Here is a 25,267-nt window from a genome sequence, read left to right on the forward strand (position 1 = left end):
GTCATGTTAGGTAGGGGGTGGAGATTTTCAGATTCTATGGGATCCCCAGTACAGCCTGCAACACTCCCTACCAAACCTCAAATAAATAAGGATATAAGAATGTAATGGTTGAACCAACTTGAGGGCTAAGATGGGCTGTGTTTAGCAGGGCAAACAGGACAGAGTAGGGCAAAGGGACTGCATCAGCGTGCCACAGCCTCAGCCCTTCCTCACAGCCATATCAAGGAATAGCAATATCATTGAAGTTCCTAAGAAAAGCCCTAGCAAGATCAGAATGGAGGCCCATAGTCCAGCTTCCTATTTTATACAGTGGCCAATCAGTTCCCCAGAAGGTCAACAGGACATAGAGGCCAAGGCCTCCCCTTAATTTTGCCTCCTAGCTCCTAACTGCCAGGCTCAGAAGGTGAAAGAGAACGGGACATCATTCAAATTGAATGTTGGCATTATAGGCCATTTATGCACATGTGGTCTCCTCAGCAGTGAGCATTCATTCCCTTTGGGGGAATGTCCCCAGAATGCCAACATCTTATCCTCCTCCTAACTCTCTGCACCTCAGCTGAGATAATCCCCATGGCTTTCAAAACCAGGGAAAGCTTCACTCTTCCCGCTCCACAGAGAAAGTGAAAGGGGAAAGTGTGTTTCACTTTCCGTGGGTCTTCTCACTCCTTCCAGCTTTTCCTGCTCATACACCAGCAGTTTCTCCTGCCAGGATAGAACCAGTAAGTAGAAGGTGGGCAAAAGAGTGGATCCACGTTAAAAAAACCACTGCAAAGCACACAGCTGTATGTAAGTGCACAAAAACCCTTAGTCCCCAGAGTTCTATTCCAAGTCATAGAAGAACTCCTCCTTGACCTTCCACTTGGTCATTCTCCCAAAGTTTTTTGGCAATAGGGACAATGGCGGCACTCTGAAGGAACATGCCTCTCACTGTCCCTTTCTCCCTCCATCTCAGAATCCCAAGCACCAGTGAATGTAGCTTGGTGAATGTTGTTCTCCAGACAGTTGATTGTATATGGATCAAGGTGTCCTGGGGAACTACATTTCCCAGAATCCCTTATACCTGGAATGCCACTGTCGAAGCATTATGGGAAACACAGGGATGGAGGAAGATACTTTGCTGCTGCTGCTACTACTGGCTTCACTGCCATCATTTTGAGGTAGCAGGGAGTGACACAGAGATCTCAGGAATTCATGGGTGGATTTCAAGTAGAACTAGGGGGCAGACTTGGCCATGTTGTACTTCACTATATGACAGTGTCTCTGAATTCAGAACTGATATTGCAGGGGTGGAGATTTATTTTTGGTGTGGAGAATGGAACTGTATTTGTCAACAAAAAGAGAAAGGTGTAGCATGGGTAATAATGACAGTCAGTTATTTGGAGGGAAAGACATGGCTGGGAAAAAGCAATATAAAGATTTAGAATTTGCTGAAAGATGTTGATGAAGAATAGATTATGATTGTAACTCCTGGTCCTACTACTGGCTCACTTCTTCTATCAAAACCGGTGTAGTCTATTGGTGAGGCTAGGGAGTTTGGTAGTTCAACCCACAGATGAGCTTTCTTAGTATGAGGCAACTTGTGATCTATCAAAACAGCACAACCAATCAGATAACCACCAAGTCATAAGAAAATGACAGCACTAACCTCAGGAATAATTAGAGACAAACTTTATTTCGAGAACCTCGTGACACCATACCACCTCACAAGCCATCTGATTTTAATATTTCCATTCCCTACTTCAGCCTTTTCTCACAGGGAGGATGTTCCACCTCCTTGATGGTTTTACAGGACCATCAGCAGTTACATCCTTCTAAACTCACTGACTTCAATGGATTTAGAGGATAGGATGGTATATAGTCTGTTTCCTATCCCTGCTTTCTAACTTCTTTGCTAAGACAGGTACACTGGAACTTCAGATGGGGTTACAGAATTAATTTATAGAAAAACATTATATGATGCTTGCCATTTTATTCTCAATCTTCATGCAACACGTGATTTCTTCACGCAACGTCAACACGTGATTGGTGTTTGGAATATGCTGCCACAGGAGGTGGTGATGGCCACTAACCTGGATAGCTTTAAAAGGGGCTTGGACAGGTTTATGGAGAAGTCGATCTATGGCGACCAATCTTGATTCTCCTTGATCTGAGATTGCAAATGCCTTAGCAGACCAGGTGCTCAGGAGCAGCAGCAGCAGCAGGCCATTGCTTTCACATCCTGCATGTGAGCTCCCAAAGGCACCTGGTGAGCCACTACGAGTAGCAGAGTGCTGGACTAGATGGACTCTGGTCTGATCCATCAGGCTCTTTCTTATGTTCTTAATCTTTTTCCTAATGAATTCTAATCCTGGCTCAGTTCAGGCAAAACACAAAAACATTTATGAGTTTCTACATATTCTACATTCTATTAGGTTCTGGCCTGGATGACCAAGGCTAGCCCAATCTTGTCCAATATTAAAAGCTACGCAGGGTCAATCCTGGTTGGTGCTTGCATGGGAGACCCCCAAGGAAGTCCAGGGTTGCTGTGCAGGGACAAGCAACGCCACACCTTCTTCTTTCTTCTCTTGCCCTGAAAGCCCTGCAGGGTCACCATAAGCCAATTGCAACTGGATGGCACTTTCACACAGACATTATAATTAGGGATATAGATAATTGGTCACAACAGCAGGCAAATACAATACTGGACAGTCCCAATCAGAGGTGAGTGGCCTCCAATTGTCTTGCCTTGCTCTGCTACTGTCTGATTTGAATATCTGTCACACATACCTTTGCTGATGCACAGTAGCTGTGTTTGCGGACTTTAGTTTCTTTACGATTTGTTTGTTCAGCAGATTTTGTCTCCCAGTTGGGGTACTTGCTTTTAATGTATACTTTTTCTCACGTGGCTGGTTCTTGCTGTGCAATCAATTTTTAATTTTTAAATACTGACACCCCCCCCAACCCTTTTAAAAAGACATAAAGCTGATGTGTGTTGATGTGTGAAAACTATAACCCCATTTGATTCTGAGAAAACATTCATGCACAAAATGTTCCCAATCCAAACAGATTGGCAGCCGTTAACATTGCTGTATATGGACCCAGACAAAACCAAACAGTAAGTTTTAAAAAAACAACATCATTGTGGTTATTTATGACAGGCTTATGATTGCTTTGCCAACTCTTTGTTCAAACAGTTGGTTGTACTGTAGCATACAGCAACAACGGGTCTGTGGGAGGGAGAATACAACTCCCACTGGGCTGTGCAAAAAATGTGCATGCACAAAATGCTGCCAATTGTTTGTACTGTGGAAAATGTTGCAAAAGTAACCCGCTAAACAGGCTAAAGCTGCTCACGAACAGCCAAGAAGCCTGTCAAAAACTACAGCTGGTGAGCAGAATGCAGGCCAAACTGCTGGGTTTTTCAGCATCACTAATATTAACTAGGAATTGGTTATGGAATCAGTATTTGTCTCTCATACAACAATTGACATCTCGGTTTGTCTTAGCAATTCTGGTTTCTCTTTCTGTAGCCCTTCCTGCAGAGACTCAACTGGAGAGTTGGCCTGGATCGCAGTGAAAGTAGGAGTAGGAGCAAACCAAGATAAAACCAGAATGCCTGTATTCATACATTACACAAAACCATGGTTAAGATCAGAGGCATAGCAAGGGGGGAAAGCACCCAGTGCTCTGGTGCGCCCTCCACCCCCGCCTCGCCCTGGAATGCCCCCGCCCTGGAATGCCCCCACCACACCTCCACAGGGGCACGCGCCCGATGCGTCATGCCCCCTCCCCTGCCCCTTGGAGCTACGCCTCTGGCTAAGACTAACTGCTGTTAATGAATTCAAACCATTGGGCGTTTCCTTGCGGTAAAGCTTGGCTGACGATGGCGATGCATAAATTGCAACATGAAAAAGCGTTCACACAGACGAAGCCGAGGGCTCGCGAGGCGTCCGCAGCCCAGAAATGGCGGTTGCACTGGCCTTCTTGAGCGGCGTCGCGTGCGCCTGCGCGCGGCCCGTGCAGGCCCGGCGTGCCCGCAGCAGTCACGATGGACCGCGTGAGCTGCCCTGATGTCCTGCCGTCCCCATCTGTCAGTGCCACTCCCAGCTACTGTCAGTCCCAGTGCATAGGTCTGGGAAAGGTGCCCAGCCATGGGGAAAGCACCAGGAGACGAGCGATGTGTGTGTGTGTGGGGAAAGGTAACTTGGCCGTCTGGCGAGTCGCCATTTGAAGCGGCTCCCGCTGCGGCTGTTGTTACGCGCAGTCGCGGCGTCGATGCGTCACAGGGGACAAAGGCGTTTCCGCTTACGGCCAAAAGCAGCGGCGATGGCGTCGCAAAGTAAACATCCCAAAAAAGCGTTCCCACACAGACAGGGGCTGCGAGGCGTCCGCAGCCCGCAGAAATGTGGCCGGTTACGCCGCGGAAGCTGCGAGCGGCGTCTGTGGCGTTAGCGCCTGCGCGCGGCAGTGCAGGCCCGGCGCCATTTGTGGCGGCAGCTCCCGTGGCGGCTGTTCGCGCCCAGTCGCGGCGTCGATGCGTCACATGGGGAAAAGAGAGTGAACAGCGTTTGCTAGATACACCGTCTTAGCGCCGGTTTAGCGTTTAGCGGCAGCGACTGCGCCCCGCCGCTTCTGCGAAGCAGCGCTCACCGCTCTGGCGCTTCTTTTTTCCGTTCGGTGGCGTCATATTTTGCCCGTGCGGAAACGGCCATGGCTCCAGATGCAGGTTTGAAGTACTCTAAACAACCAGAGTTGGTGTAGGATGGTGGTGGAAAGTGCCATCAAGTCACAGCTGCCATGGCAATTCTGTAGGGTTTTTAAGGCATGAGCGGCCAGAGGTGGATTGTCATTGCATATCTCTGCCCAGCAACCCTGGACTTTCTTGGTGGTCTGCCATCCAAGTACCAACCAGAGGCAGAAATCTGACGAGGTCAGGCCAGCCTGGGTCATCCAGGTGAAGGTCATGATCACATTAACCAGAGTTATTTTATATTAAACTGTGGTTTCACATGATGTCTGAACTAAGTCACTGGATCGACACTCAGTACCACAGCAGACTGTTTCAAAGTTATCAGTCAGCTATCTACCATGAATCCAATGTAAGACTACAGAAGAAGAAGAAGAAGAGGAAGAGGAGGTGGTGGGGGTGGGGGTAGGGGTGGAGGAGGAGGAGTTTGGATTTATATCCCACCTTTCTCTCCTGTAAGGAGACTCAAAGGAGCTTACAAACGCCTTTCCCTTCCTCTAAGCACAACAGATACCTTGTGAGATAGGTGGTGCTGAGAGAGTTCAGAGAGAACTGTGACTAGCCCAAGGTCACCCAGCAGGAATGTAGGAGTAGGGAAACAAATCCAACTCACCAGATAAGAGTCTGCCTCTTTGGTGGAGGAGCAGGGAATCAACCCAGTTCTCCAGTCCACCTGCTCTTAACCACCACTACACACCATGCTGAATTCTTACATCAGATTCTCACAGAGGCCCCAACCAGATGTTACTAAGAAACCCATAAATGGGGACTACAACCTTTGTCAATTACTGCCTCCCAGTAACTAGAATGTAGTCTCTGAAAAAAATCACACTTCAGAATCTCCAGTACATCTGTCATTCCATTTTGTTTGCATTGTCCCCTGGCGGGTGAGAACTTGTTTATTTCCGTTGGCATTCCCTCAGTGATCCCTCTTTCCTCTGCAATCTTTTAATTGTTATGTTTATCTTTTGCCATTTGTTTTAAGATCTCGTTTAAACTTTTTGAAATGATATTTGTGTGGTGGTTTTAATGGGTTTTAAGATGAGTTTTTTACTTTGTAGGTTTCGGTGTATTATCCACCTTGATGGCCCTATGAGGGGTACAAAACTTGTCGATACATAAATCTTTCAGAGCCACTGGAGATCTCACAAGACAGTATATCTGTGAAGTTTGGTAGGGGGGAAGGCTGTCACTAAGTTATTTGCAGTTATTTAATTTGGATCCCACTCGCCATTTCATTGCTCATTCTTCCAGTATAGAAGCGATCATTCGGAGCAGGGAGCTGTACCATCTCTAAGCATGTGTGAACAGGGGTGGTACAGCTCCCTGCTTCAAATGACTGCCCCCAGACTGAAGGAACGAGTAGTAAAATGGTAGGCTCCAACCTGGATGGCCCAGGCTAGCCTGATCTGGCCAGATGTCAGAAGCTAAGCAGGGTCAGCCCTGGTGAGTACTTGGATGGGAGACCATCAAAGAATACCAGGGTCTCTATGCAGAAGAAGGCAATGGCAAACCACCTCTGTTAGTCTCTTGACTTGAAAGTCCTATTGGATCAGGAAGGGCACTTTCACACACAATCTTGTGCAATCTGTAAACCTGGAGACGTGTCTCCTGATAGTTACTGATAGTTACTGGTTACTAATAGTCTCCTGATAGTTACTGCACATGCAGATTGTTGACTCAGCTGCTTAATGAGGGGTGGGAATGTGTGCCCCCTTTAAAACAGAACCCAAAATTCTCCCTCCGAGTTTCACAGCCTGCAGCCCAACATGTTGTGGCATCATATACGAGGGGGAAATGAAGGGCCGTTTCTTGCACCCTCTGGGCCACACGGGCTTCTTGACAGTTTAATAAAGTGCTGGTGAAAATTCCCAGCTCCGCCCTCGCCTCCCACAGGAAACAGAAGTCTTGGCACTCGGGACCCAAACTCCTCACACGTGTCACTCGCTTTGTAGGCACTGTGAATGCTTGCTCTTGGCAATGTGCCACTACACGATACCCAGAGGATTATCCAGGCTGATCAGCTTTCTGCCCTGCCGTGGCCTCTGAAGGTGTTGGCAGCGTTTCTGTGCCAAACCAACCATTTGTGGAACAGCCCACATTCGTTGGGACTAGGGGGAATCCGAGAGTTAAGCTGGGCTGGAAGGGACCAGGCCACAAATGACCACTGATGACAGATGTTTACCATCAGCCAGCACGATTCTTACAATCAAGGCTCTTCCGCATGGTTTGTTTTTGCCTCTGAATGGGGAGAGGGGCCGCTTAATAGCGGAAGAGGCATGAGAAGGAAGGGTCAACCACCCTCTTCTTTATTTGCCCCAATCTTCAAGGCAAACAAGTGAGACTCCTAATTAGGCATTGTTTTTAAAATAGGGGAAATCATAATCACAGACGTTTTGGGTTTCATCTAGTAAGCGTGATTCGCCCCGCTCCTGCAGCAGCCTGAAATGCCTCCTAGAATCCTATTCCTGGGACAGAGAGGACCTCCTGGAACAGGGTGAGAGGGCATTTTGTGCTGCCTTGAGAAGCAGAAGGTAGGAAAATCACAACTGTCAAGAGGAAGTCCTTATACCCTTTAAAACATTAGCATGGATCCAAATTATGTACTGTCAAAGGTTTTCACGAACAGAATCAACTGGCTGTTGTCGATTTTCCGGGCTGTCTGGCCGTGGCCTGGTAGTTTTTGCTGCCAACGCTTTGCTTGCATCTGTGGCTGGCATCTCCAGATGCATGGCACAGTGAGACATATCTCTCTCTATATGCCACTGTGCCACAGAAAGAAACACAGCTCAGTGTGGCATGCCTCTGAAGATACCAGCCATAGATGCAGGCAAAACATTAGGAGCAAAAACTACCAGACCCCGGCCACCACACAGCCTGGAAAACTCACAACGGCCAAGCCAGTGCACCCAAACTCTTGCCAGCTTCACATGGTCTCACCCCTGAACCCCCCCCCCCCTTAAAAAATCTATACCTACGTCACTGGCCACCTTGGTGTTGAACAGAGAGCCTTTTGGGGAAAGGTTAGGAATATATCCATGTTGAGTCTCAAGCAGACTTATGTCCTTCCCCTGTTTACCCCCCACATTTGATATTCAGAGGTACACTGACTCTGTGCAATGTTTAGCTAACAACGATTACCTATAGTAGATTGTCTACTGTCTGGCCCCTCAAAGAGCAGCAGTGGCATAGTGGTTAAGAGCAGGTGTACTCTAATCTGAAGGAACCAGGTTTGATTCCCTGCTCTGCCGCTTGAGCTGTGGAGGCTTATCTGGGGAATTCACATTAGCCTGTACACTCCAATACAAGCCAACTGGGTGACCTTGGGCTAGTTACAGTTCTTTGGAGTTCTCTCAGCCCCTCCTACCTCACAGGGTGTTTGTTGTGGGGTGAGGGGAAGGGAGATTGTCAGCCTCTTTGAGTCTCCTTGCAGTAGAGAAAGGGGGGATATAAACCCAACTCTTCTTCTTCTTCTTCTTGAATGAAAAAGGAAATAATACTAGGAAAAGTTGAAAGGAGCAGGAAAAGAGGAACACTCAGCATGAGATGGACTGACTCAATCAAGAAAGCCACGGCCTTCAGTTGCCAACATCTGAGCAAGGCTGCTAAGGATAGGACACTCTGGAGGACATCGGTTTACAAGGTTGCCATGAGTTGGAAGCGATTTAACTGCAGTTAACACACACCCAGTTATTTGACTCTATTTTCTCTGCTGTCTTTGCAAATTTTGTTATCTGGCTTACTCTGAGATGTATTTTTGAAATATCATTAACCCGCTTTCCGCCCCTTCACGGAGAACAGCCGGCAAAAATGCCTTTAATAAATCCTAAATAGTTTTGACACCTTGATCCCAGAATGAAGATCATCTGGTGGGATCTTAGCACGGCCTAGAGCACTTACCATCTTCACAGAGGTTCAGCTTCGAAGCGTTCTTCCCGTCAAACGGCTCTTCAAAGATGGATCCGTTCTCCCTCTCCCCAAAAGTGTGCATGTACATGGCTTTGCTATCCATCCTGTTGCCTGGGGGGGGGGGGGGGGTGGTAAACAAGCAGAAATTATCTGGTGAGAAATTGTGCTGTGGGTCTACTCTGTCGGTGTACTTTTGATACAAAGAGGCAGAGAATGAACCACTAGAAGTCAGTGAATGTTGGGAGATGCTCCAGTTTTGGAGGGGGGGGGGGTGGATTCTAATCCAGGGATTCTACTGAATTTTGACAACCCCCATTTTTGAATGCAAAAAATACATTTGATTTTGTTCGTCTCTGATGTGACTCGAATTTGCGAGTCTTCCTGTTCATGTCATTTATCTGTTTCGCATGTCAGATTTTTGCAGCTAAAGTTCTGCATTTTTAGCATGAAAATGACAAGACAGTTTATGCCATTCAATCATAGACAGATCTTATTTAAGCAGAGCTTTTCCTATACCAGCCAGGCTTCCTTCCTGCTCCTTGCCTACAATCTGGGGTGGGATCATCAGCCTAAAGTGGGGGTGGAAAGAAATGGCAGCTAGGGGCAGTGGTAGGTTGCCAACCTCCAGTTGGTAGCTCGAGATCTCCCAATATGATATGACAACTGATCTCCAGGTGACAGAGATCAGTTACCCAGGAGGAAATGGCCACTTTTCAAGGTGGAATCTGAGGCACTATACCCCACTGAAATCCCTCCTCTTCCCAAACCTTGTTCTCCTCAAACCTTGCTCTCTTCAGGCTTCAACCCCCAAATCTCCAGGTATTTCCCAACCCAGAGCTGGCAATACTAGACAGTGACTTCAGATAGCACACCTGGTTGAACCTCCATAGGTCTCTCTCTCCCTAAATCATATGCTTGCCAACCCAGAACCCCAGCTGTCTGTTCATCTCTCAAGTTCATTTTTATTCCACCCTTCTTCCAAGAAGATCAGGGCAATGGGTCACGGCCCTTCCTCCTCAATACTTTTGCCTCACAACCCTCCTGTGGGACATGTTAGGTTGAGAGACTACGGCTGGCCTGAGGCAAATTATCCAGCCCCCGCCCCCTCCAGGAATATGGCAACACTTCCACAGTCTAAGACTTTGTTTCAGATTTGTACAGAAGGTCTCCATAATTGTGAGGAAGGGTTTGAAATCAGAGAGAGGGGCTGCCGTAATAATAAACTTGGAAACTGCAGTACTAATAAATAGGGAACTAGAACAGCTTGTGTAATATGCATTGTTGGAAGAAAAGGAGGAAAACCAAAACAGGCAATATGTTTTGACCCATTTGTTTTCAAGAGGCCAAGCTCTCTGCATTCCTGTCTCCCAGGAGGCCTTGTACATCTGTGTGAGATTAGAATGGGAAGTACCCGAAGAAAGGTCATCTCCATTGTCATGCTGCTATCTCTGGAATTCTTTCCCCAAGGAAACCAGCAGAAACTGCCTGCTAACTTCAGGCGGGTTGCACAAATTGCCCTTTTCTCTGGGCCCAAGTCAGGGAGCTTCATGGCAGAGGGTGGGTTGGAACGGATTCTGACTGCAGCAGCTAAGCAGTGAGGGAAGTTCAGATACCTCATCCACGCCCTTCAGTGTGCAAATGCAGAGAAAAAGCACCCAAGATGCAAATCTGATAAAATCCAGGGCCCCTCATTGGCAGTCCTCAGCAAAAATGGAACATCAAGAGAGCAGTCTGCCCTTTACAGATTACCAAACATTGGCCCAGTATTGCCTTGACCAGGGTTGCTTTGTAAGCACCACAACAGGAGATGCCAGGGTGATTTCTGCAGGCAAAATGCTGGCCTGCTATGGAGCTATGGGCCTCCAATTTGGGGTGCATTCATACCCTGGCCTGGATAGCCCTAGGCTGGCCTGATCTGGTCAGATCTCAGCAGCTCAGCAGGGTCAGCCTTGGTTAGTATTTGAATGGTCAACTTCCAAGGAATATCAGGGGTGTGACTCAGAGGCAGGCAATGGCAAACAAGGCAAGTGACTTGCCTTGAAAATACGACCACGTTGCCATAAATCAGCTGTGACTTGCTGGCGCACGCACCCACAGCACCATCGCAAGGAGCCCCACTGCCCTAAGCATACCAGGCCAGGAAGGGTTGATGGAGATCCCTGAAATACTCCCAATGTTTTAGAGAGTGAGAGATCAAGACCTGGCAAATTCATCATCGAACCAGCTGGACAAATTTGATCACAGCCCAAAGCGGCCAGCTCCTCCCACTCCAGGGAGAGGTGGATACTCCTGGTAGAGCCAGAATCACTGCCGTAATTTATAGAGTGAAGGTCACTCTGCAGGGGAAGGCAATGGCAAACCACCTCTGTTAGTCACTTGTCTTGAAAACCCTACGGGGGGTACCAGATGTCACAGCACTTTACACACATCTGTGTTCACGGGGCCTTGCAGAGAAGCAGTAGCAGAGAATAAGATACAGCCCCCATAGAGTTTACTGTCTGTGTTCTACAGCACAGGAGTCAAGAAAGAAACCAAAGTTTGATCTAGTCCAAACGTAAATCATGACAGAGGTTAACACAATTGCAAACGATGAGGAAAGAGGGAGATGTTACTCCCTGTTGTGTAATACAGGAATTTATGACAAGAATTGAAGGTGATGGGCTCTTGGCTCAGCACTGCAAAAGGAAATTCAGTGTGGTCCGAGTGAGAGACTGTAGCTGCCCAGACCAAGGTTCAAATGACAGCTCAGGCTTCAACGACCTGTATTTATGTGACTATTTCCCTTTCAGATTGTTTTTTTAAATTACAGGTGGGGGTGAGTGGGTGGGTTTAACAATGCAAAAGGGGAGTTCTGAAAATCTTTGCCCTTCCACTCCAACCAAAAAGGTTCACCTCCAAGTTGCTCTTACCTCCCCGACTAAGGAAAACATTCAAGTTCCTGTATCTTTTCCCCAGGCGGAGTAGCAGGAGCCTCCGTGGGGAAGGTGATTTTTGGTGGAGGAATGATAGGAAAGAAAATTGCAATCCCTGCAGCTGTGAGGAAGGAAGGAAGGAAGGAAGGAAGGAAGGAAGGAAGGAAGGAAGGAAGGAAGGAAGGAAGGAAGGAAGGAAGGAAGGAAGGAAGGAAGGAAGGAAGGAAGGAAGAAAGAAAGAAAGAAAGAAAGAAAGAAAGAAAGAAAGAAAGAAAGAAAGAAAGAAAGAAAGAAAGAAAGAAAGAAAGAAAGAAAGAAAGAAAGAAAGAAAGAAAGAAAGAAAGAAAGAAACTACACAGAATGTGGAGTTATACTCTCAGCTGGATGGCTTTAGGTCAGTCACCATTTCTTGGCCTACTCTAGCTCACAAATTTGTTGGGATGATAAAAGGAAGAAGCAGGAACCATGTGTGCTCAACCCCGAATTTCTTAGAGGAAAAAGACTTAAAAATGATATTAGATAGACAAAAAGTACTTCCTTGTACAATAACTAATTATGAAAGGGGCCACATTTCTGAAAAGGGTATATCCACCAAATGACATGACTAAATCCACCATAGTTAGGAGTAGGATACCAGTAGCCAATGGACAAACAGCAGGGAACGCTTTCATGTGTTGCTGGCAGTCAGCAACCTGGACTCAAATGTTGACCTGAGCAACTTTGAGGAAGGCCAGGGTAAAAATGTAACAGACAGATCTTGATGTGACCCGGCAACCCACCTTCTCTCCCAAGAGCAATGGAATTTTCTTTACCTTTGCTCCAATGAGTTTTAGGACTGCTGGCTTGTATAGCATTTCCTTTTTTTAACAAAAATTCGTTTTACTATTTTACAGTGCAATCCTAAGAAAAGTTACACGCTTCTAGGCCCATTGACTTCAACGGATTTAAGAGGGCACCGTTCTGTTTAGGATTACACTGTTAATTTTTTTTCCCCTCCCAAATATAGCTCTCATTAGGTTTTATACATGTTGTTCACCACACACGATGCCTTACAGTTAACAGGCAACCTACGAACTTCGAAAAATAAGGTCACTTACACATGCATTATTTGGCCCAGCTTAAGAATTATTAGGGGGAAAAAAGTTTTTTCCTCCACTCCCTTATAGCACTGTGCTGCTTCCGTAACCACCTGGCTTTTTCTCTTCGTTTCTACAGCCTTTTCCAAACCACCTTTCCTGTGATGTTTTGGGCTAACCTGTGAGGAGGAAGTCTAGATTTGCCCACAAGGCAGCCATTTTGGCTTGCCCAGTCGCTGTGGCAGCCATTCCTCCCCTGTACATCTCCAGGAGACTTTAAACCAGGTTTTTTAAAATCAGTAATTGACACATCAATATAATCGCATCTCAATACCAGACTGGGGGGAAAAAACCCTAGGGAAAAGCCCTCTGGTGGTAGGAATATCCATCACAGGAATTGGGGCAGGAAAACAGCCATTGGCCTGACTCTATTTTGGCAGTTACAGCACTTCCACAAGAAAGTGATGAAAAGATATTGAAATGCCTTTGGACCAGAGCACACCTAAATGGTTTGTGGCACAGAACGCCATTTGCTGACCCTTATGTAGCTGCATTTGCCAAGGCCAGATACTGCTTTCTTGTGAACCAGAGCAGAGATGAAAGATCCTTTCGCCTCAGCTTTCTCTTTAACCTCAGGCTCCTTTCAACTTCACTTTACACTCCAGTTTGACAGTCCACTGACTGAGATGATGAAAAACCCTCACACAGGCCCAGCATGGGCCGCCTCTGGTCAGCCTGCACTCCGACGTGATGCGCCCTCGCCACATGAAAGAGGAACTTTAGCTCCTTTAACACCACCCTGCTTCTGCTAGCCAGAGACAGACGGAGGCTGAAGTAGGCCTGATTCCAGGGGGCAAAGCCGAACCTCAGACTCACATTCCTGGTGCTCAGTGCAAAGCCATTAACAAAAAATGCCATAACATGCCACGCCAGATTGAGAAAAGATGGGTTTGGCTGCCCTTTCCTTGTGGTAGACAGACTTGAAGGCACGTTTTGGCAGCCGGCGCCCTGAAACATCTTCCAAGTGTGGTTCTCAATAGAAGGAAGTTAGCCACACTTTAGGGGGGGGGGGGAAGGCATGTTCAAAATTTCAAGCATCACTGCAATGACACGCTGTAGGAGACATTCTCCCTCGCAGGGGCTGGATAGACATCTGAGAGACCTGCTCTAGCTTTGTAAACAGAGAGTTCCTGCTCTAAACAGAGAGTTAAACTAAATCAGGGATAAGCAACCTTTTTGGCCCAAGTGCACAAAAAAATGAAGTATGTACCTATGAAACTGTTGGGGTGCTGCCATGTGGGAGGAAGGGGGCGAGGGAGGGCATTGTACTTGGCCAAATATGGTTGGAGAAAGCCAACTCCCAGCAGTGCCTGATCCAGTAGGCTTAAATGCATTAGCAATTGGGGGCACTGAGGTTGGAGACCATGACTGGAGAGAGTTGAAGTTCAAAATCACTTCCAGGCTCGGAGGCTCACTGAGCCAGCTTGAACCAGTTGCTCTTCCTCAACTTATCGCAAGGAACATCTTGCCAGCCATCCTCCAAGGAAGGGTAACCTTTAAAAGGTCACAGATGTGATTTCGCACAGCAGAAAAAAAACATTTTGGGTATCAGGTAGCACACCTGACATCACACAGGGCTATGGTTCTGCAATGACAATGTGCTTCCTGAATCGCGGATTCTTGCTGCCTCTGTACTTTGTAACCTGTAGTATGTAGATTGCGTCCAAGCACCAGTGTGGCTGAGAATGAATGATTGTCACCTTCTTGCTTTGTAATGTTTTGCTTTGATGTTTCTGGAGACCGAAGGAAAGAGGGCCTTTGGGGCATTAAAAGGGGCACTAGAAGAGCCAGTGTTCAGAACTGGCTTCTTCTAGGGCTATGCTGATGTCTGACAATAAAGACTTCTGATCGCAATCACTGAGTCTGATATTGGTCCAGATCTGGGGCTTGACATTGGGGACGTTTTTAAAAGCATTTTAGGGAAGAAATTTGCACAGCTAAGCTCTTCTCTAAAAATATTTAAAACGTTTTATTTTTCTCAACCTTGGTTATTAAAAAATGGCTAAAATAGAGATCTTTTCCCCCCAACCTGGGTTGAAGACGTTTCCTGCCTGCTAAGTGAACAAAAGCAGGCAGGAAACGTTTTATTTCTCCCACGCAAACCTCTTACTTACATTTTTACAGCTCACACCCGTCATTTTGTGGGCTGCTGCAGAGATTTTCTGAAAGTTCCCCATGGAGGTTTCTTCTGCCTGCAACTCATTCATGCACGATTTCCATGTAAAAAGTAGATGAATAAAGTTTGGTTTGCCAAGCAATCCCATTCACGTGTCATTTTTCCTTCTTTTTTTTGCGAAGCTACGGTGACACAAATAAACACATATTGCAGCTTCTCTAATTGTGCCGCCGTAGCTTTGCAGACATTCCCCTCAAAACAAAAAAGAGGGAAAACAACACATGCGTAGGACCACTTATTCAGAGGTGGGATCCAGCAGGTTCTCACCAGTTCCCGAGAGTGGGTTACTAATTATTTGTGTGTGCCGAGAGGGGGTTACTAATTGGGTCCGCTTTTCCATCTCCATGCCCTTGCCTCCCCGAGAGGCATACTGCCTTTGAATGTGAAGGTTCCATATAGCAATTGTCACTAATAATGTAACTCCCTGAACTGTTAATCCCTTTCAGGTACTGCAATTCATTGATTCTCAGCCTTTCGTACCTTTTATCTCACCAGTCTCTATCAAAGAACCTGTGTGTTTCACCATTGCTGTGTTTCAGATTTGTGAGTTGGGGCATTTTCTATAATGTGATGATGATTTAGAAATGACCTGGTGCAAAAAAAATTTTTGGGGTTGTGGTGGGTTGGCTGCCCATGGGGGGGGGGGGAATCCAACTCAGGTTTTGCCCAGGGCTCAGGTTTTCCTGGGTACGCCTCTGCCCCCTTTGCTGAGGAGGGGCTGCCGAGGGAACCTGTTACTAAAATTTTTGGATCCCACCACTGCACTTATTCTTCTACTTTCTCCACAGAATTCACACGCGGATGAGCTGCAAGCAGAGGAAACCTCCATGGGAAACCTTCACCAAACGGCAGAGGAATGGAGAATCTCGGCAGTAGCCCACAAAATGGCAAAAGCTCTGTGCAGCAGGCCAGAAAAAAGGATCCCTTTTGGCTGGCAATGCTTTTGGCTGACTGTTTTTGGCAGGCTGTGTGTGAATTTAAAAAGCCAGAACTGATCTTTTTAAAATGTTTGTGGGACATTTTATTTCTGCTGTGGGGAAATCACCAGAGAGAGTGGACTAGGACAGTTTTCTCTAATCACCAGTAGCTGAGGAGACTTCAGGCATTTCACCACTGCTTTAATCTAGAAAGTCAAGAAATAGATGATAAAAAGCCATGTTTAGATATTTGAAGGGATGTCATGTTGGTGAGGGAGCAAGCTTGTTTTTCTGCTGCTCCAGAGACTTGGACCAGGAGTAATGGGTTCAAGGTGAAGGAAAAGAGATTCCACCTAAACATCAGGAAAAGCTTCCTGACAGCAAGGGCTGTTCGACAGTGGAATGCACTACATCGGAGTGTGGTGGAGTCTCCTTCTTTGGAGGTTTGTAAAGAGAGACTGGATGGCCATCTGTCAGGAGTGCTTTGATTGTGTGTTCCTGCATTGCAGGCGGTTGGACTTGATGGCCCTTGAGGTCTCTTCCAACTCTATGATTTTATAAAAAGAGGTTGTTTAAAAAATGTGTTGCACAACTGAGTTGCACATCAGACACCGCACAAGCAGTGGGCCCCAGTCTCCAGAGACTTGAGGCGGGGCTTTTCTGGTGCTGGCCCCAAAATTGTGGAACGGTCCCCTCCCTGAGGTGCATCAAACATCTTCTTGATATGCATTCAGGAGATAGGTAAAGAAACACCTGGCATAAGATGGTAATTGCTCTTACATTACGTTGGATTGTATGACTTTTATGAGTCTTGTATTATAACCTGCCATGAGTACTCCAGGTATAGCAATGGATAAAAAAATATAAGTAAATAAATGAATAAAATCGGATTAAAAGGCTATAAGGAGGCAGGAAAGATTCACTCTGCTAAGAGCTGCTGCCTGCCAGAGCAGTTGATCCCAGGCAAGTCAGGCCAAGGGTCTGACTCGGTATAAGGCATAGGTGTCGAACTCGCGGCCCTCCAGATGTTATGGACTACAGTTCCCATTATCCCCTCCCAGATGCGGGCAGCGGGTGATGGGAACTGTAGTCCACAACATCTGGAGGGCCGCGAGTTTGACACCTATGGTATAAGGAGTCTCCCGGTACATTTGATGCTAGGAAGGGAATAACTTTTAAGTAGCTTGTAGAGCTACATCCTGGGGTGAAGAGGGGCTGTGGTTCAGTGGCAGAGCATCTGCCGTGCGTGCCAAAAGTCTCAGGTCCAATCCCTGGCATCTCCAATTAAAAGGAACAAGCGGGAAGTGATGTGAAAGACCTCCGCCCGAGTCTCTGCAGAGTGGCTGCCAATCAAAGCAATGCTGACCGTGACAGAGCAGAGCTCTGACTCATTCAGTATAAGGCAGCTTCATAAGCTGACGCCTGAGCCCTCTCCGGTTTTCAATTGGGTCTGTTTCCTTCTGCCAATTTCTGTGGGATTTGTAACATTCAGAGACCCCGCTTTGCACGCACAAGGCCCCAGGTACAACCGGTTAAAAAGACTCAGGTAATAGATTAGGCGGAGCCAATGACAGGCAACCTTTTTGACTGAAATGCCCCAACCTACAGAGTCAGTCTGCCTGTGAAGATGGTGAGCCAACAAGAGGCAGACTCTCTGGGATCACTCTGGGCCCCAGAAGAACTGCTGGCACCTTAGTGGGTTGCCTTGATCCCTTCAGCAGAGAACTGCTGTGTACACCAAACAAAGCGATTGGTCATGATGCTTCCCATGTTGGGGTTGCCCACCCTCATGCCGGAGGGCTGGACAATGACTGAGGAGCTCTAGCTTCAAATTCCCTTTGAAGCCATGAAGAAGAAGAAGAAGAAGAAGAAGAAGAAGAAGAAGAAGAAGAAGGAGGAGGAGGAGGAGGAGGAGGAGGAGGAGGAGGAGGAGGAGGAGGAGGAGAAGGAGAAGGAGAAGGAGAAGGAGAAGAAGAAGGAGAAGAAGAAGAAGAAGAAGAGGAGGAGGAGGAGGAGGAGGAGGAGGAGGACGACGACGACAACGACGAGATGAGGAGTTTGGATTTATATCCCCCCTTTCTCTCCTGTAAGGCATTTCAAAGGGGCTTACAAACTCCTTTCCCTTCCCCCCTCACAACAAACCTCCTGTGAAGTAGGTGGGGCTGAGAGAGCTCAGAAGAACTGTGACTAGCTCAAGGTCACTCAGCTGGCATGTATTGGAGTGCACAAACTAATCTGGTTCACCAGATAAGCCTCCACAGCTCAAGTGGCAGAGCGGGGAATCAAACCCGGTTCTCCAGATTAGAGTGCACTTGCCCTTAACCACTACACCACAATGAAGCTCCTTGGCTGACCCAGCCAGCCAGCCTCTCTGTCACAGGCCCATTATGCGTGGAGCACTTCCCTCGAGGCTCTTCAGTCTGCAATGGGGTCTCTTTGCATTTCTCTATTGACATAGAGAATAATGAGCCATTAAAATAGCTCATTAAAATAGCCCCACTGCCTGCTGCGTGGCTTGCCTGGCCCCACTTAAAGGTCGCTCCAGGTCAATTGCAAGATTGCAAGCTTTTTTAAAAAACCTCATTTTTTGATATGGTTATTCTTCATATCGCTATTTTAATGGCTCATTATTGTTAATTTTGGTGTGTGTGTGTGTTTTTTAAAGCCGGCTGTCGCTCCCTGTAAATGCCCACAACAAGTGTGTGGGGGGGGGGGAGACCAGGAGGAGTGGAAATCCCAAAGCCAGGGGACATCGGGGTTTGCCCACTCTCAGGAACCATGGGGCTTTCGGGATCTGCACTGCCATAAGTGTGAGAGCAAAACTCTGCCCCGAAAGAGATGTACCCTCGCTGTGGGGCAAAGCATCAGTGCATAATCGGCCTCAACCTCACTCGATAGTTGTGAAGATTTTTTTTTAAGCAAGGGGGAACCCTGAACTCCTTGGAGAAAAGGAATTATAAATTTAAAATGCAAATGATATTGCTATTGCTGCTTCTATTATTATTAAGCCTCACTAAAACACCATACAAAACAGATGCAATCATATAAGCACATCAAGGCTACTTTTAGCAGTGTTTCCCCCATACACCCCCCAACAACCCCAAGCTAAACGCAGGCATTGCAAACTGCTGCAAAGGGTGCCTGTTGCAATCCCAGAATTCATTTCAGAAATACTCCTAATTAGACAAGGAGGAGGTAGAGCAGGACAGTGCAAAAAGTGAAATAAAGGCACAGAGGAGAAATCCCTTCAGGCTGACTGGAAATCAAAACCTCCCCAATCTACGATCGCTGGCCACAGGATGCTTGTTTAGAGGCAGGGATGTCCTGCCACCAAGTCTCGGGTCAGCCCCAAGTCATTGTGCCATTCTAGGCAGACCCACTCCACTGTCTAGGAGAAATGCCTCTGTGCCACCCCTTCACCCTCAGAGGCAGCTGAAGACCAGCCTTCGGATTACAGGCAGGCAACCCTGACAGGGATGAAGAAGAGTTTGGATTTATATCCCACTTTTCTCAACCATAAGGAGTCTAAAAATGGCTTACAAACTCTTTTACTTCCCCTCCGCACCACAGACACCTAGTGAGGCAGGTAGGGATGAAAGAGTTCGGAGAGAACTGTGACTAGCTCAAGGTCACCCATGAGGCTTCACACGGAGGTGTGGGAAAATAAACCTGGTCCACCAGATTAGAGTCCACTGCTCTTAACCACCACACCACACTAGTTCTCTCAGGTTGCACATTTCTGGTGCATTCAAGCTAGCCCTGTCTCTGACCCAGGAACTTGAGCTCTCTATTCATCCACACAGTTGTCAGGAGAGTTGGTATCACTCCCACTCGACAGGTGGATAACTGGGACTTCCCAAAGCCGTTCAGGAAAGAGGTGGGTGAAAATTCTTTGGGAGCCAGAGGTGTCTCACATTCCAGTTCAAGTCTCTTCCACCTGGGGTACATTGCCTCCAGTTCTCCCCACCACCTTAGCCTTTGCAATAAGAAGGTGTAACTTACTCACCTGCTGGCAGGATCCTTGGCAGCCCAGGCACTTGTCTCCTTTCCCACCGCTCAGACCCTACCACACAGCATGGCAAAAAGAAACAGAGGGGAAACCAGGGTTCCTCTTCTCATCACTTAATGTCCTCCAAGCCAGAAGAGAGGAAGCAGCCTGCTAGGCATCTCCAGCAAGCCCTTCCATACTTATCCCACTGGGAGCTGGCAAAAGCTGCGCAGACCTTCCCACTAGACTTCAGACGCCAGAAAAGTCTCTCTCACAACATTCTGCAACCAGCCTCTCCAGGCCAAGCTGGGGACTGGGCCCTTTCTGCAGCAGGCACTCACCATGCCTGGAGAGCCAGTGAGATAGGAAGGGTGCAGACGTTTCCTCGGGAGAGCCAGGGGCTCCAAGGTCCACGAGCTGGATTGTTGTGGTGTGCAAAATATACTACTGTTGCACGAAAACTTTGGGAAGTTTCTGGGGAAAGTGGTCGGTGCGGGTGAGACCCACAGCCAGGAGACTTGCGCCCCCCAGTGGCCAGATTCCCGAAGTGCGGGCAGTGTCGCATTCCGTGTTAAAATAATAAATACAATACTGGTGGAAATGTTGTGGTTTTCATGGAGGTCATCAACATTTAATGGAGCACGCGGTTGAATCCTGGGGTGCAGATTGGAAACAGAACTCAGAGTTTTTGTAAAGATGTTTACATTTTGTAGATATACAGTATAGGTCCAAATTAACTAGCAAGTGAATTTTTTTTTCCATATTTTGGTGATACGCATCCCAAAGGGATACATAGGATGATCCACCGTCTACCAATCACGTTATACATCACTTGTAGGATTGCCAGCTTCTAAGCTTGTTGACTTAATAATAGTTTGACTTGCAGCAAATACCAAGTGCCATGGAAACATTCAGTTGCACATTTCGACACGCTACAAGGACATGATTTTCCCCCCTGGCCTCCTAGCAACCCTTTTGCCTAAAACAAACAACAAACTATTGCCTATTGCAATGATCCATTGTTCAGTGCAGGCAAGGTCCACTGGAAGGTTCTACTTCTGCACAACCCCTTAAAAAGAAACAGGAATTTTGCAAAAGCATCCCAAGGGCGTTCTTGTCCTTTCACGGAGTCTCCGACAAAAGAATTTCCATATCCATGGTGCCCCTTTAGTTCCGAGTTTGCCTGCAGAAGGGACCAAATGGTGCTGGAGACTTTGGGGCCTTCTTCTCAGTAGGGCCTTTGGGTCCCAGAAGGCACAGATCCAGGGGCGGACCTCAGCCTTGGACCCAACCCATCCATGGACAGCGTATTTCTTGCAAACGTAACAGAAGGGGAGGGGGTGATGGCCATGAGCCAGACAGTTAGGTCCCAAAACAATTGCCCTGGGGACACAGTCTGACCCAACACATGGGCAGGATGTTCAGCACTTTAGGGGCCTAACATGTATTGATTGGGATAATTACGCTTAGAAGATTCATAGACGTTTGGGTCCATCTACGGCTCTTAGCCATTCAGTTAAGCCATGGAATACAATCCTTCCCAATGTGGCAATATGGCAGGCGTTGCTGTGGATACCATTCATCAGTAGGGGTGCTTAGTAAGATTGCCATTGCCAACCTCCAGGTGGGGCCTGGAGCTTTCCCAGAACTACCACTGCTCTTCAATCTACAGTCCCCCGAAAGACCATGGCTGCTTTGGAAGGTGGACTAAATGGCATCACATACCATGTAAGGTTCCCTCCCCTCCTTAAATCTTGCCTTCCCTAGGCTCCACCCCCAAATCTCCACAAATTTCCCAAACCAGAGCTGGCACCCCTATGGTCAGTTAGTCTCACAGTTTCTTGCTCCACTCCTGAATGCGGCCTCCCATTGGTCTGGAAGCCTGGAAATTCTTTCACAGCTGGAAGCTCAGCTGTGTTTATCTCTGACCTAGATGCTGGTGGGCAGGATTTGGCAAAGTTTTTTAGTCTGTAAAGAGGCCAACAGTTCTGTAACCGGAGATGTGACCTGTTGATAAACACCTGTACACAGTGGTGGGATTCTATTAATTTATCTAATGGCTCACCCCTCCCCACCGCTGTGCCCCCTCCCCCCCCACCCACTTATCAGGCTGCTGTGAAGGAATGTGGCTGGCCTAGCCAGGGCCTTTTCCTCCACCTCCCCACCTTTTCAATTGTTGGGCCACCGGGGTGGGAGGCGAGGGAAGATGGTAGCTGCGGTGAGCGAGGGGGCTTTCAGAGCCCTGGATCAGCCTGGTGCCTTGCTGCCAGGCTGCTCCAAGTCTTGAAAAGCCCCCTCACTCACCCTCCCCTGGGGTGGTGGGATTCAGCCGGTTTGGGGAACGAAGCAAAAAATTCACTACTGGTTTTCCCGAACTGGTGCGAACCAACTGAATCCCACCACTGCCTGTACAGCGAGCAGCTTGCTCCCCAAACTGGGGGACGGATGTAGATACATTGAAATCATTGGAGTTAAACTGGTTTCGTTCCAGTTTGCAGATGATGAACCACAGAATGCTCAAAAAAATGATGATATTAGAACAGAGCAAGGGTCAGCAATTTGATTCAAGAGGCAAAGGCTCTGCCAAAGACCTGGTGCAGAACATGATCATGCATTGGTCACAGCAGCCATTCCTTTCAATAGGCTCCTGTGCAGGAGAATTTCCCAGGACATTGTATGCAATCCCTCTGTCAGGATGCTTTTATTTAAAAAATTAAAGGGAAGTATGAGAAGGCCATGGATGACTGCACAAAGCTGGTCGGTGAGAAACTGAAGTCCTAGAGTAACATCGCTTCTACCCTAAACTTCCTCCTTTCCCCAAACTTCCCTTTCCCCAGGCACATCCTCAAACTTCTAAGAATTTCCCAAACCAGTTTTGACAACCCCAGACTGCAGTACGCATGGAGAGGGGGAGAAGTGACTTCTCCACATGTGCTTGTAGTCCTGATCCAAACTAACACCACAAATGCAAACTTGGAGGAGAATCTGCAATTCATGTCTTACTGTTGCACAGTGTGAGGATCCCAGACCCAACCTGTATATTCTGTAATGTGGCTCAGTAGTGGAGCCGCAGCTAGGGTTGCCAGGACACCCGTGGCCAATGAAGCGGGATGGGGAGTTGGGCTTGTCAAATCCAGGTTAGGAAACTCCTGGAGATTTGGGGATGGAGCCTGGGGAGGACAGGGACAAGAGAGCAGTGGCGTAGCTACCATGGGATAGGGTGGGGTCCAGCACCCTGGGCAGACGCCGTTGTGGTCACGTGGGGCAGAAAATCGCCCCTCCTCCTTCCCCCTCGCCCCGCCCCAACAGGGCCAGTGGAGGTTGCTGCCAGGCGCCCCTCCTCGTCCACCCCATCAGGGCCGATGGAGGCCGCTGTGCTTGCCCCTGCCCAGCCCTGCCCCACCAGGCCCTGCCGCCAACCAAGATAAGTGGGGCGTGGAGGGGCACAGGGGGCAGCGTGGGGGGGCTCACAGGGACCCATGGGGGTGGAAAACTTGGAATCTCCCCCAGGCTCTATTTTCCCTAGCTACATCCCTACCAGAGAGGGATACAAGTGCCATACAGTCCTCCTCCAAGGCATCCATTTTCCCCAGGGAAACTGATCTCTGTAGTCCAGAAATGAGCTATAGTTCCTGGGGCTCCCCAGGTCCCACCTGGAGGCTGGCATCCACAACATCAGCCTTGTATGCAAAAGGTCCATAGTTCAGTTCCCAGCGTGATGCCAATAAAGGCTATGGAATGGGATGTCCGATTCCCAGATTCTCCAGTAAAAAGGGTGCACTAGTGGGTGATGAGGAAGAGCTTTGCCTGAAATCAAATACAAATACAAATCGGCCACTCAGAGGAAGTAACATTGGCTGTGATAAATCAGTGTTCTGTCTCAATATTGGGCAGCTCACGTGAGGGTCGGCTGCAGACTGTGAAGGAAGAGCAGGCCGGGGGCCTCAGGTTGTTCTGCTAAATCAGTGGTTCTCAACCTGTTTGTCGGGACCCCTTTGGGGGTCGAACTACCCTTTCACAGGGGTCACCTAAGACTCTCTGCATCAGTGTTCTCCATCTGTAAAATGGACAAATGTTAGGGTTGGGGGTCACCACAACATGAGGAACTGTATTAAAGGGTTGCGGCATTAGGAAGGTTGAGAACCACTGTGCTAAATGCAAACACCTGCTTTTGAGCAGCAAATTTACCTCACTGGGATTCTTTGCCCTTCCCATCCACAAATTCTGTTTTGAATGTGTTATGTGAGGGGGGATTTTTCTCCCCTGGTAAATGGTTGTTCTTGAGCTCTTTGTCTGTTTAATATTTCAAGAATATTTTTGAATAAGGTTGCTTCCTCCTGAGTTCTGTAGCAGATGGCAAACCTTTTTAAACGAAACCAAAAAAAATGTTTTCAAAGAATCCCTTGGAAGATTTTTTAAAATAAAAAAATATTATATCTTTCTCTGCTCCCCAAATGCAGTTGTATGCAGAGGAACAATTAAATTATTATCATAATTATTATTTGAACAAAGTTTTTCAAATAACCTTATTATTATCCCAGCAATTATTTTCAAAGGGTAGACTTTGCAAGAGCAAATGTTCCAACACAGAATGGTTAGTTATGGTGGTTTTGCAAGACTGCTGGAGAAAATACTCCATCATCATATGTCTCCTTTTGTATCTTTAATGTTCAGTGAATTAGAGCGGACTTCTGTAATAAATCGATTTTCCACAGCAATTTGGAGATTCGCCTTTTGCTTTGTTTTTCCCTGTTAACAAGCTGCCACTCAGAGACGCGGGGAGCGGCCAAACCACATGTTACTGCAGCCAGGTGGCATTGGTGTCTTGTGGGTTCTTCCCAGACCTTTCTCTGACTTTCTAGTATAAGCATTTCTGATTGCTCAGCCAAGAACCACCCCACAGACTGTTAGACTGAGCCAGATCACTTTTATAGCCACAAAAAACATGCCAAAAGCACGCTTGAGCACTTGTGGTTGATTTCTGCTTGCATGGTTTCAGGGACACCCACTCAATATCACCTGTAAAAGACTAGGTTAGAACCTTCCTACAAGAGAACTGCTGAGGTCTCTTCCTTCCTCCTTTAGCAAATATTTCGGCCAGAAAACACAGAATATCAAGACGTTTGAGAGCTGACAAAATTTATTCAGAACCAAAGTGTACTTGTAACCTCAGCTTATGGGTTCAGTGGGGCGGAACTTGGAAGTTTTGCAATAACTAAATTTTGAAACTAAATTGTTTACTTTTCCTTAACATACAAGACTCATCAAATATTAACATTTAACATAACAATTCAAGGTCCTGTTTAAGTTTCATTTAATGTCGCGCACGGCAGGGAGGAAGCATATCAGGACAAGAAATCTTGCCCCAATGAGCTTCAGCTCCCAAAGCGCTCCTCTGGAGGCCCCTGGAGCCCCATCTGTAGTCTGCCACAGTCAGCTGCTACTTGGTGGCAGTGGTGGAATCCAAACATTTTAGTAACAGGTTCCCATGGTGGTGGGATTC

General features: G+C 47.4%; 1 protein-coding gene across 1 annotated transcript in view; it reads right to left on the reverse strand.

Moving 5' to 3' along the window:
* SCARA5 (scavenger receptor class A member 5) overlaps positions 1-20,211 on the reverse strand; it is a 125,764-nt gene extending 105,553 nt beyond the window's left edge. The window contains exons 1-2 of the mRNA XM_048487202.1: positions 19,783-20,211; positions 8,627-8,746 (exon numbers count right to left, since the gene is read on the reverse strand). Of these exons, the coding sequence (XP_048343159.1) occupies positions 8,627-8,738 (112 nt within the window). The 5' untranslated portion in view covers positions 8,739-8,746; positions 19,783-20,211. The remainder of the gene's footprint in view (positions 1-8,626; positions 8,747-19,782) is intronic.
* Between the last annotated feature and the right edge of the window lie 5,056 nt (positions 20,212-25,267).

This window comes from Sphaerodactylus townsendi, linkage group LG01, assembly GCF_021028975.2.
Source record: "Sphaerodactylus townsendi isolate TG3544 linkage group LG01, MPM_Stown_v2.3, whole genome shotgun sequence".
NCBI lineage: Eukaryota > Metazoa > Chordata > Lepidosauria > Squamata > Sphaerodactylidae > Sphaerodactylus > Sphaerodactylus townsendi.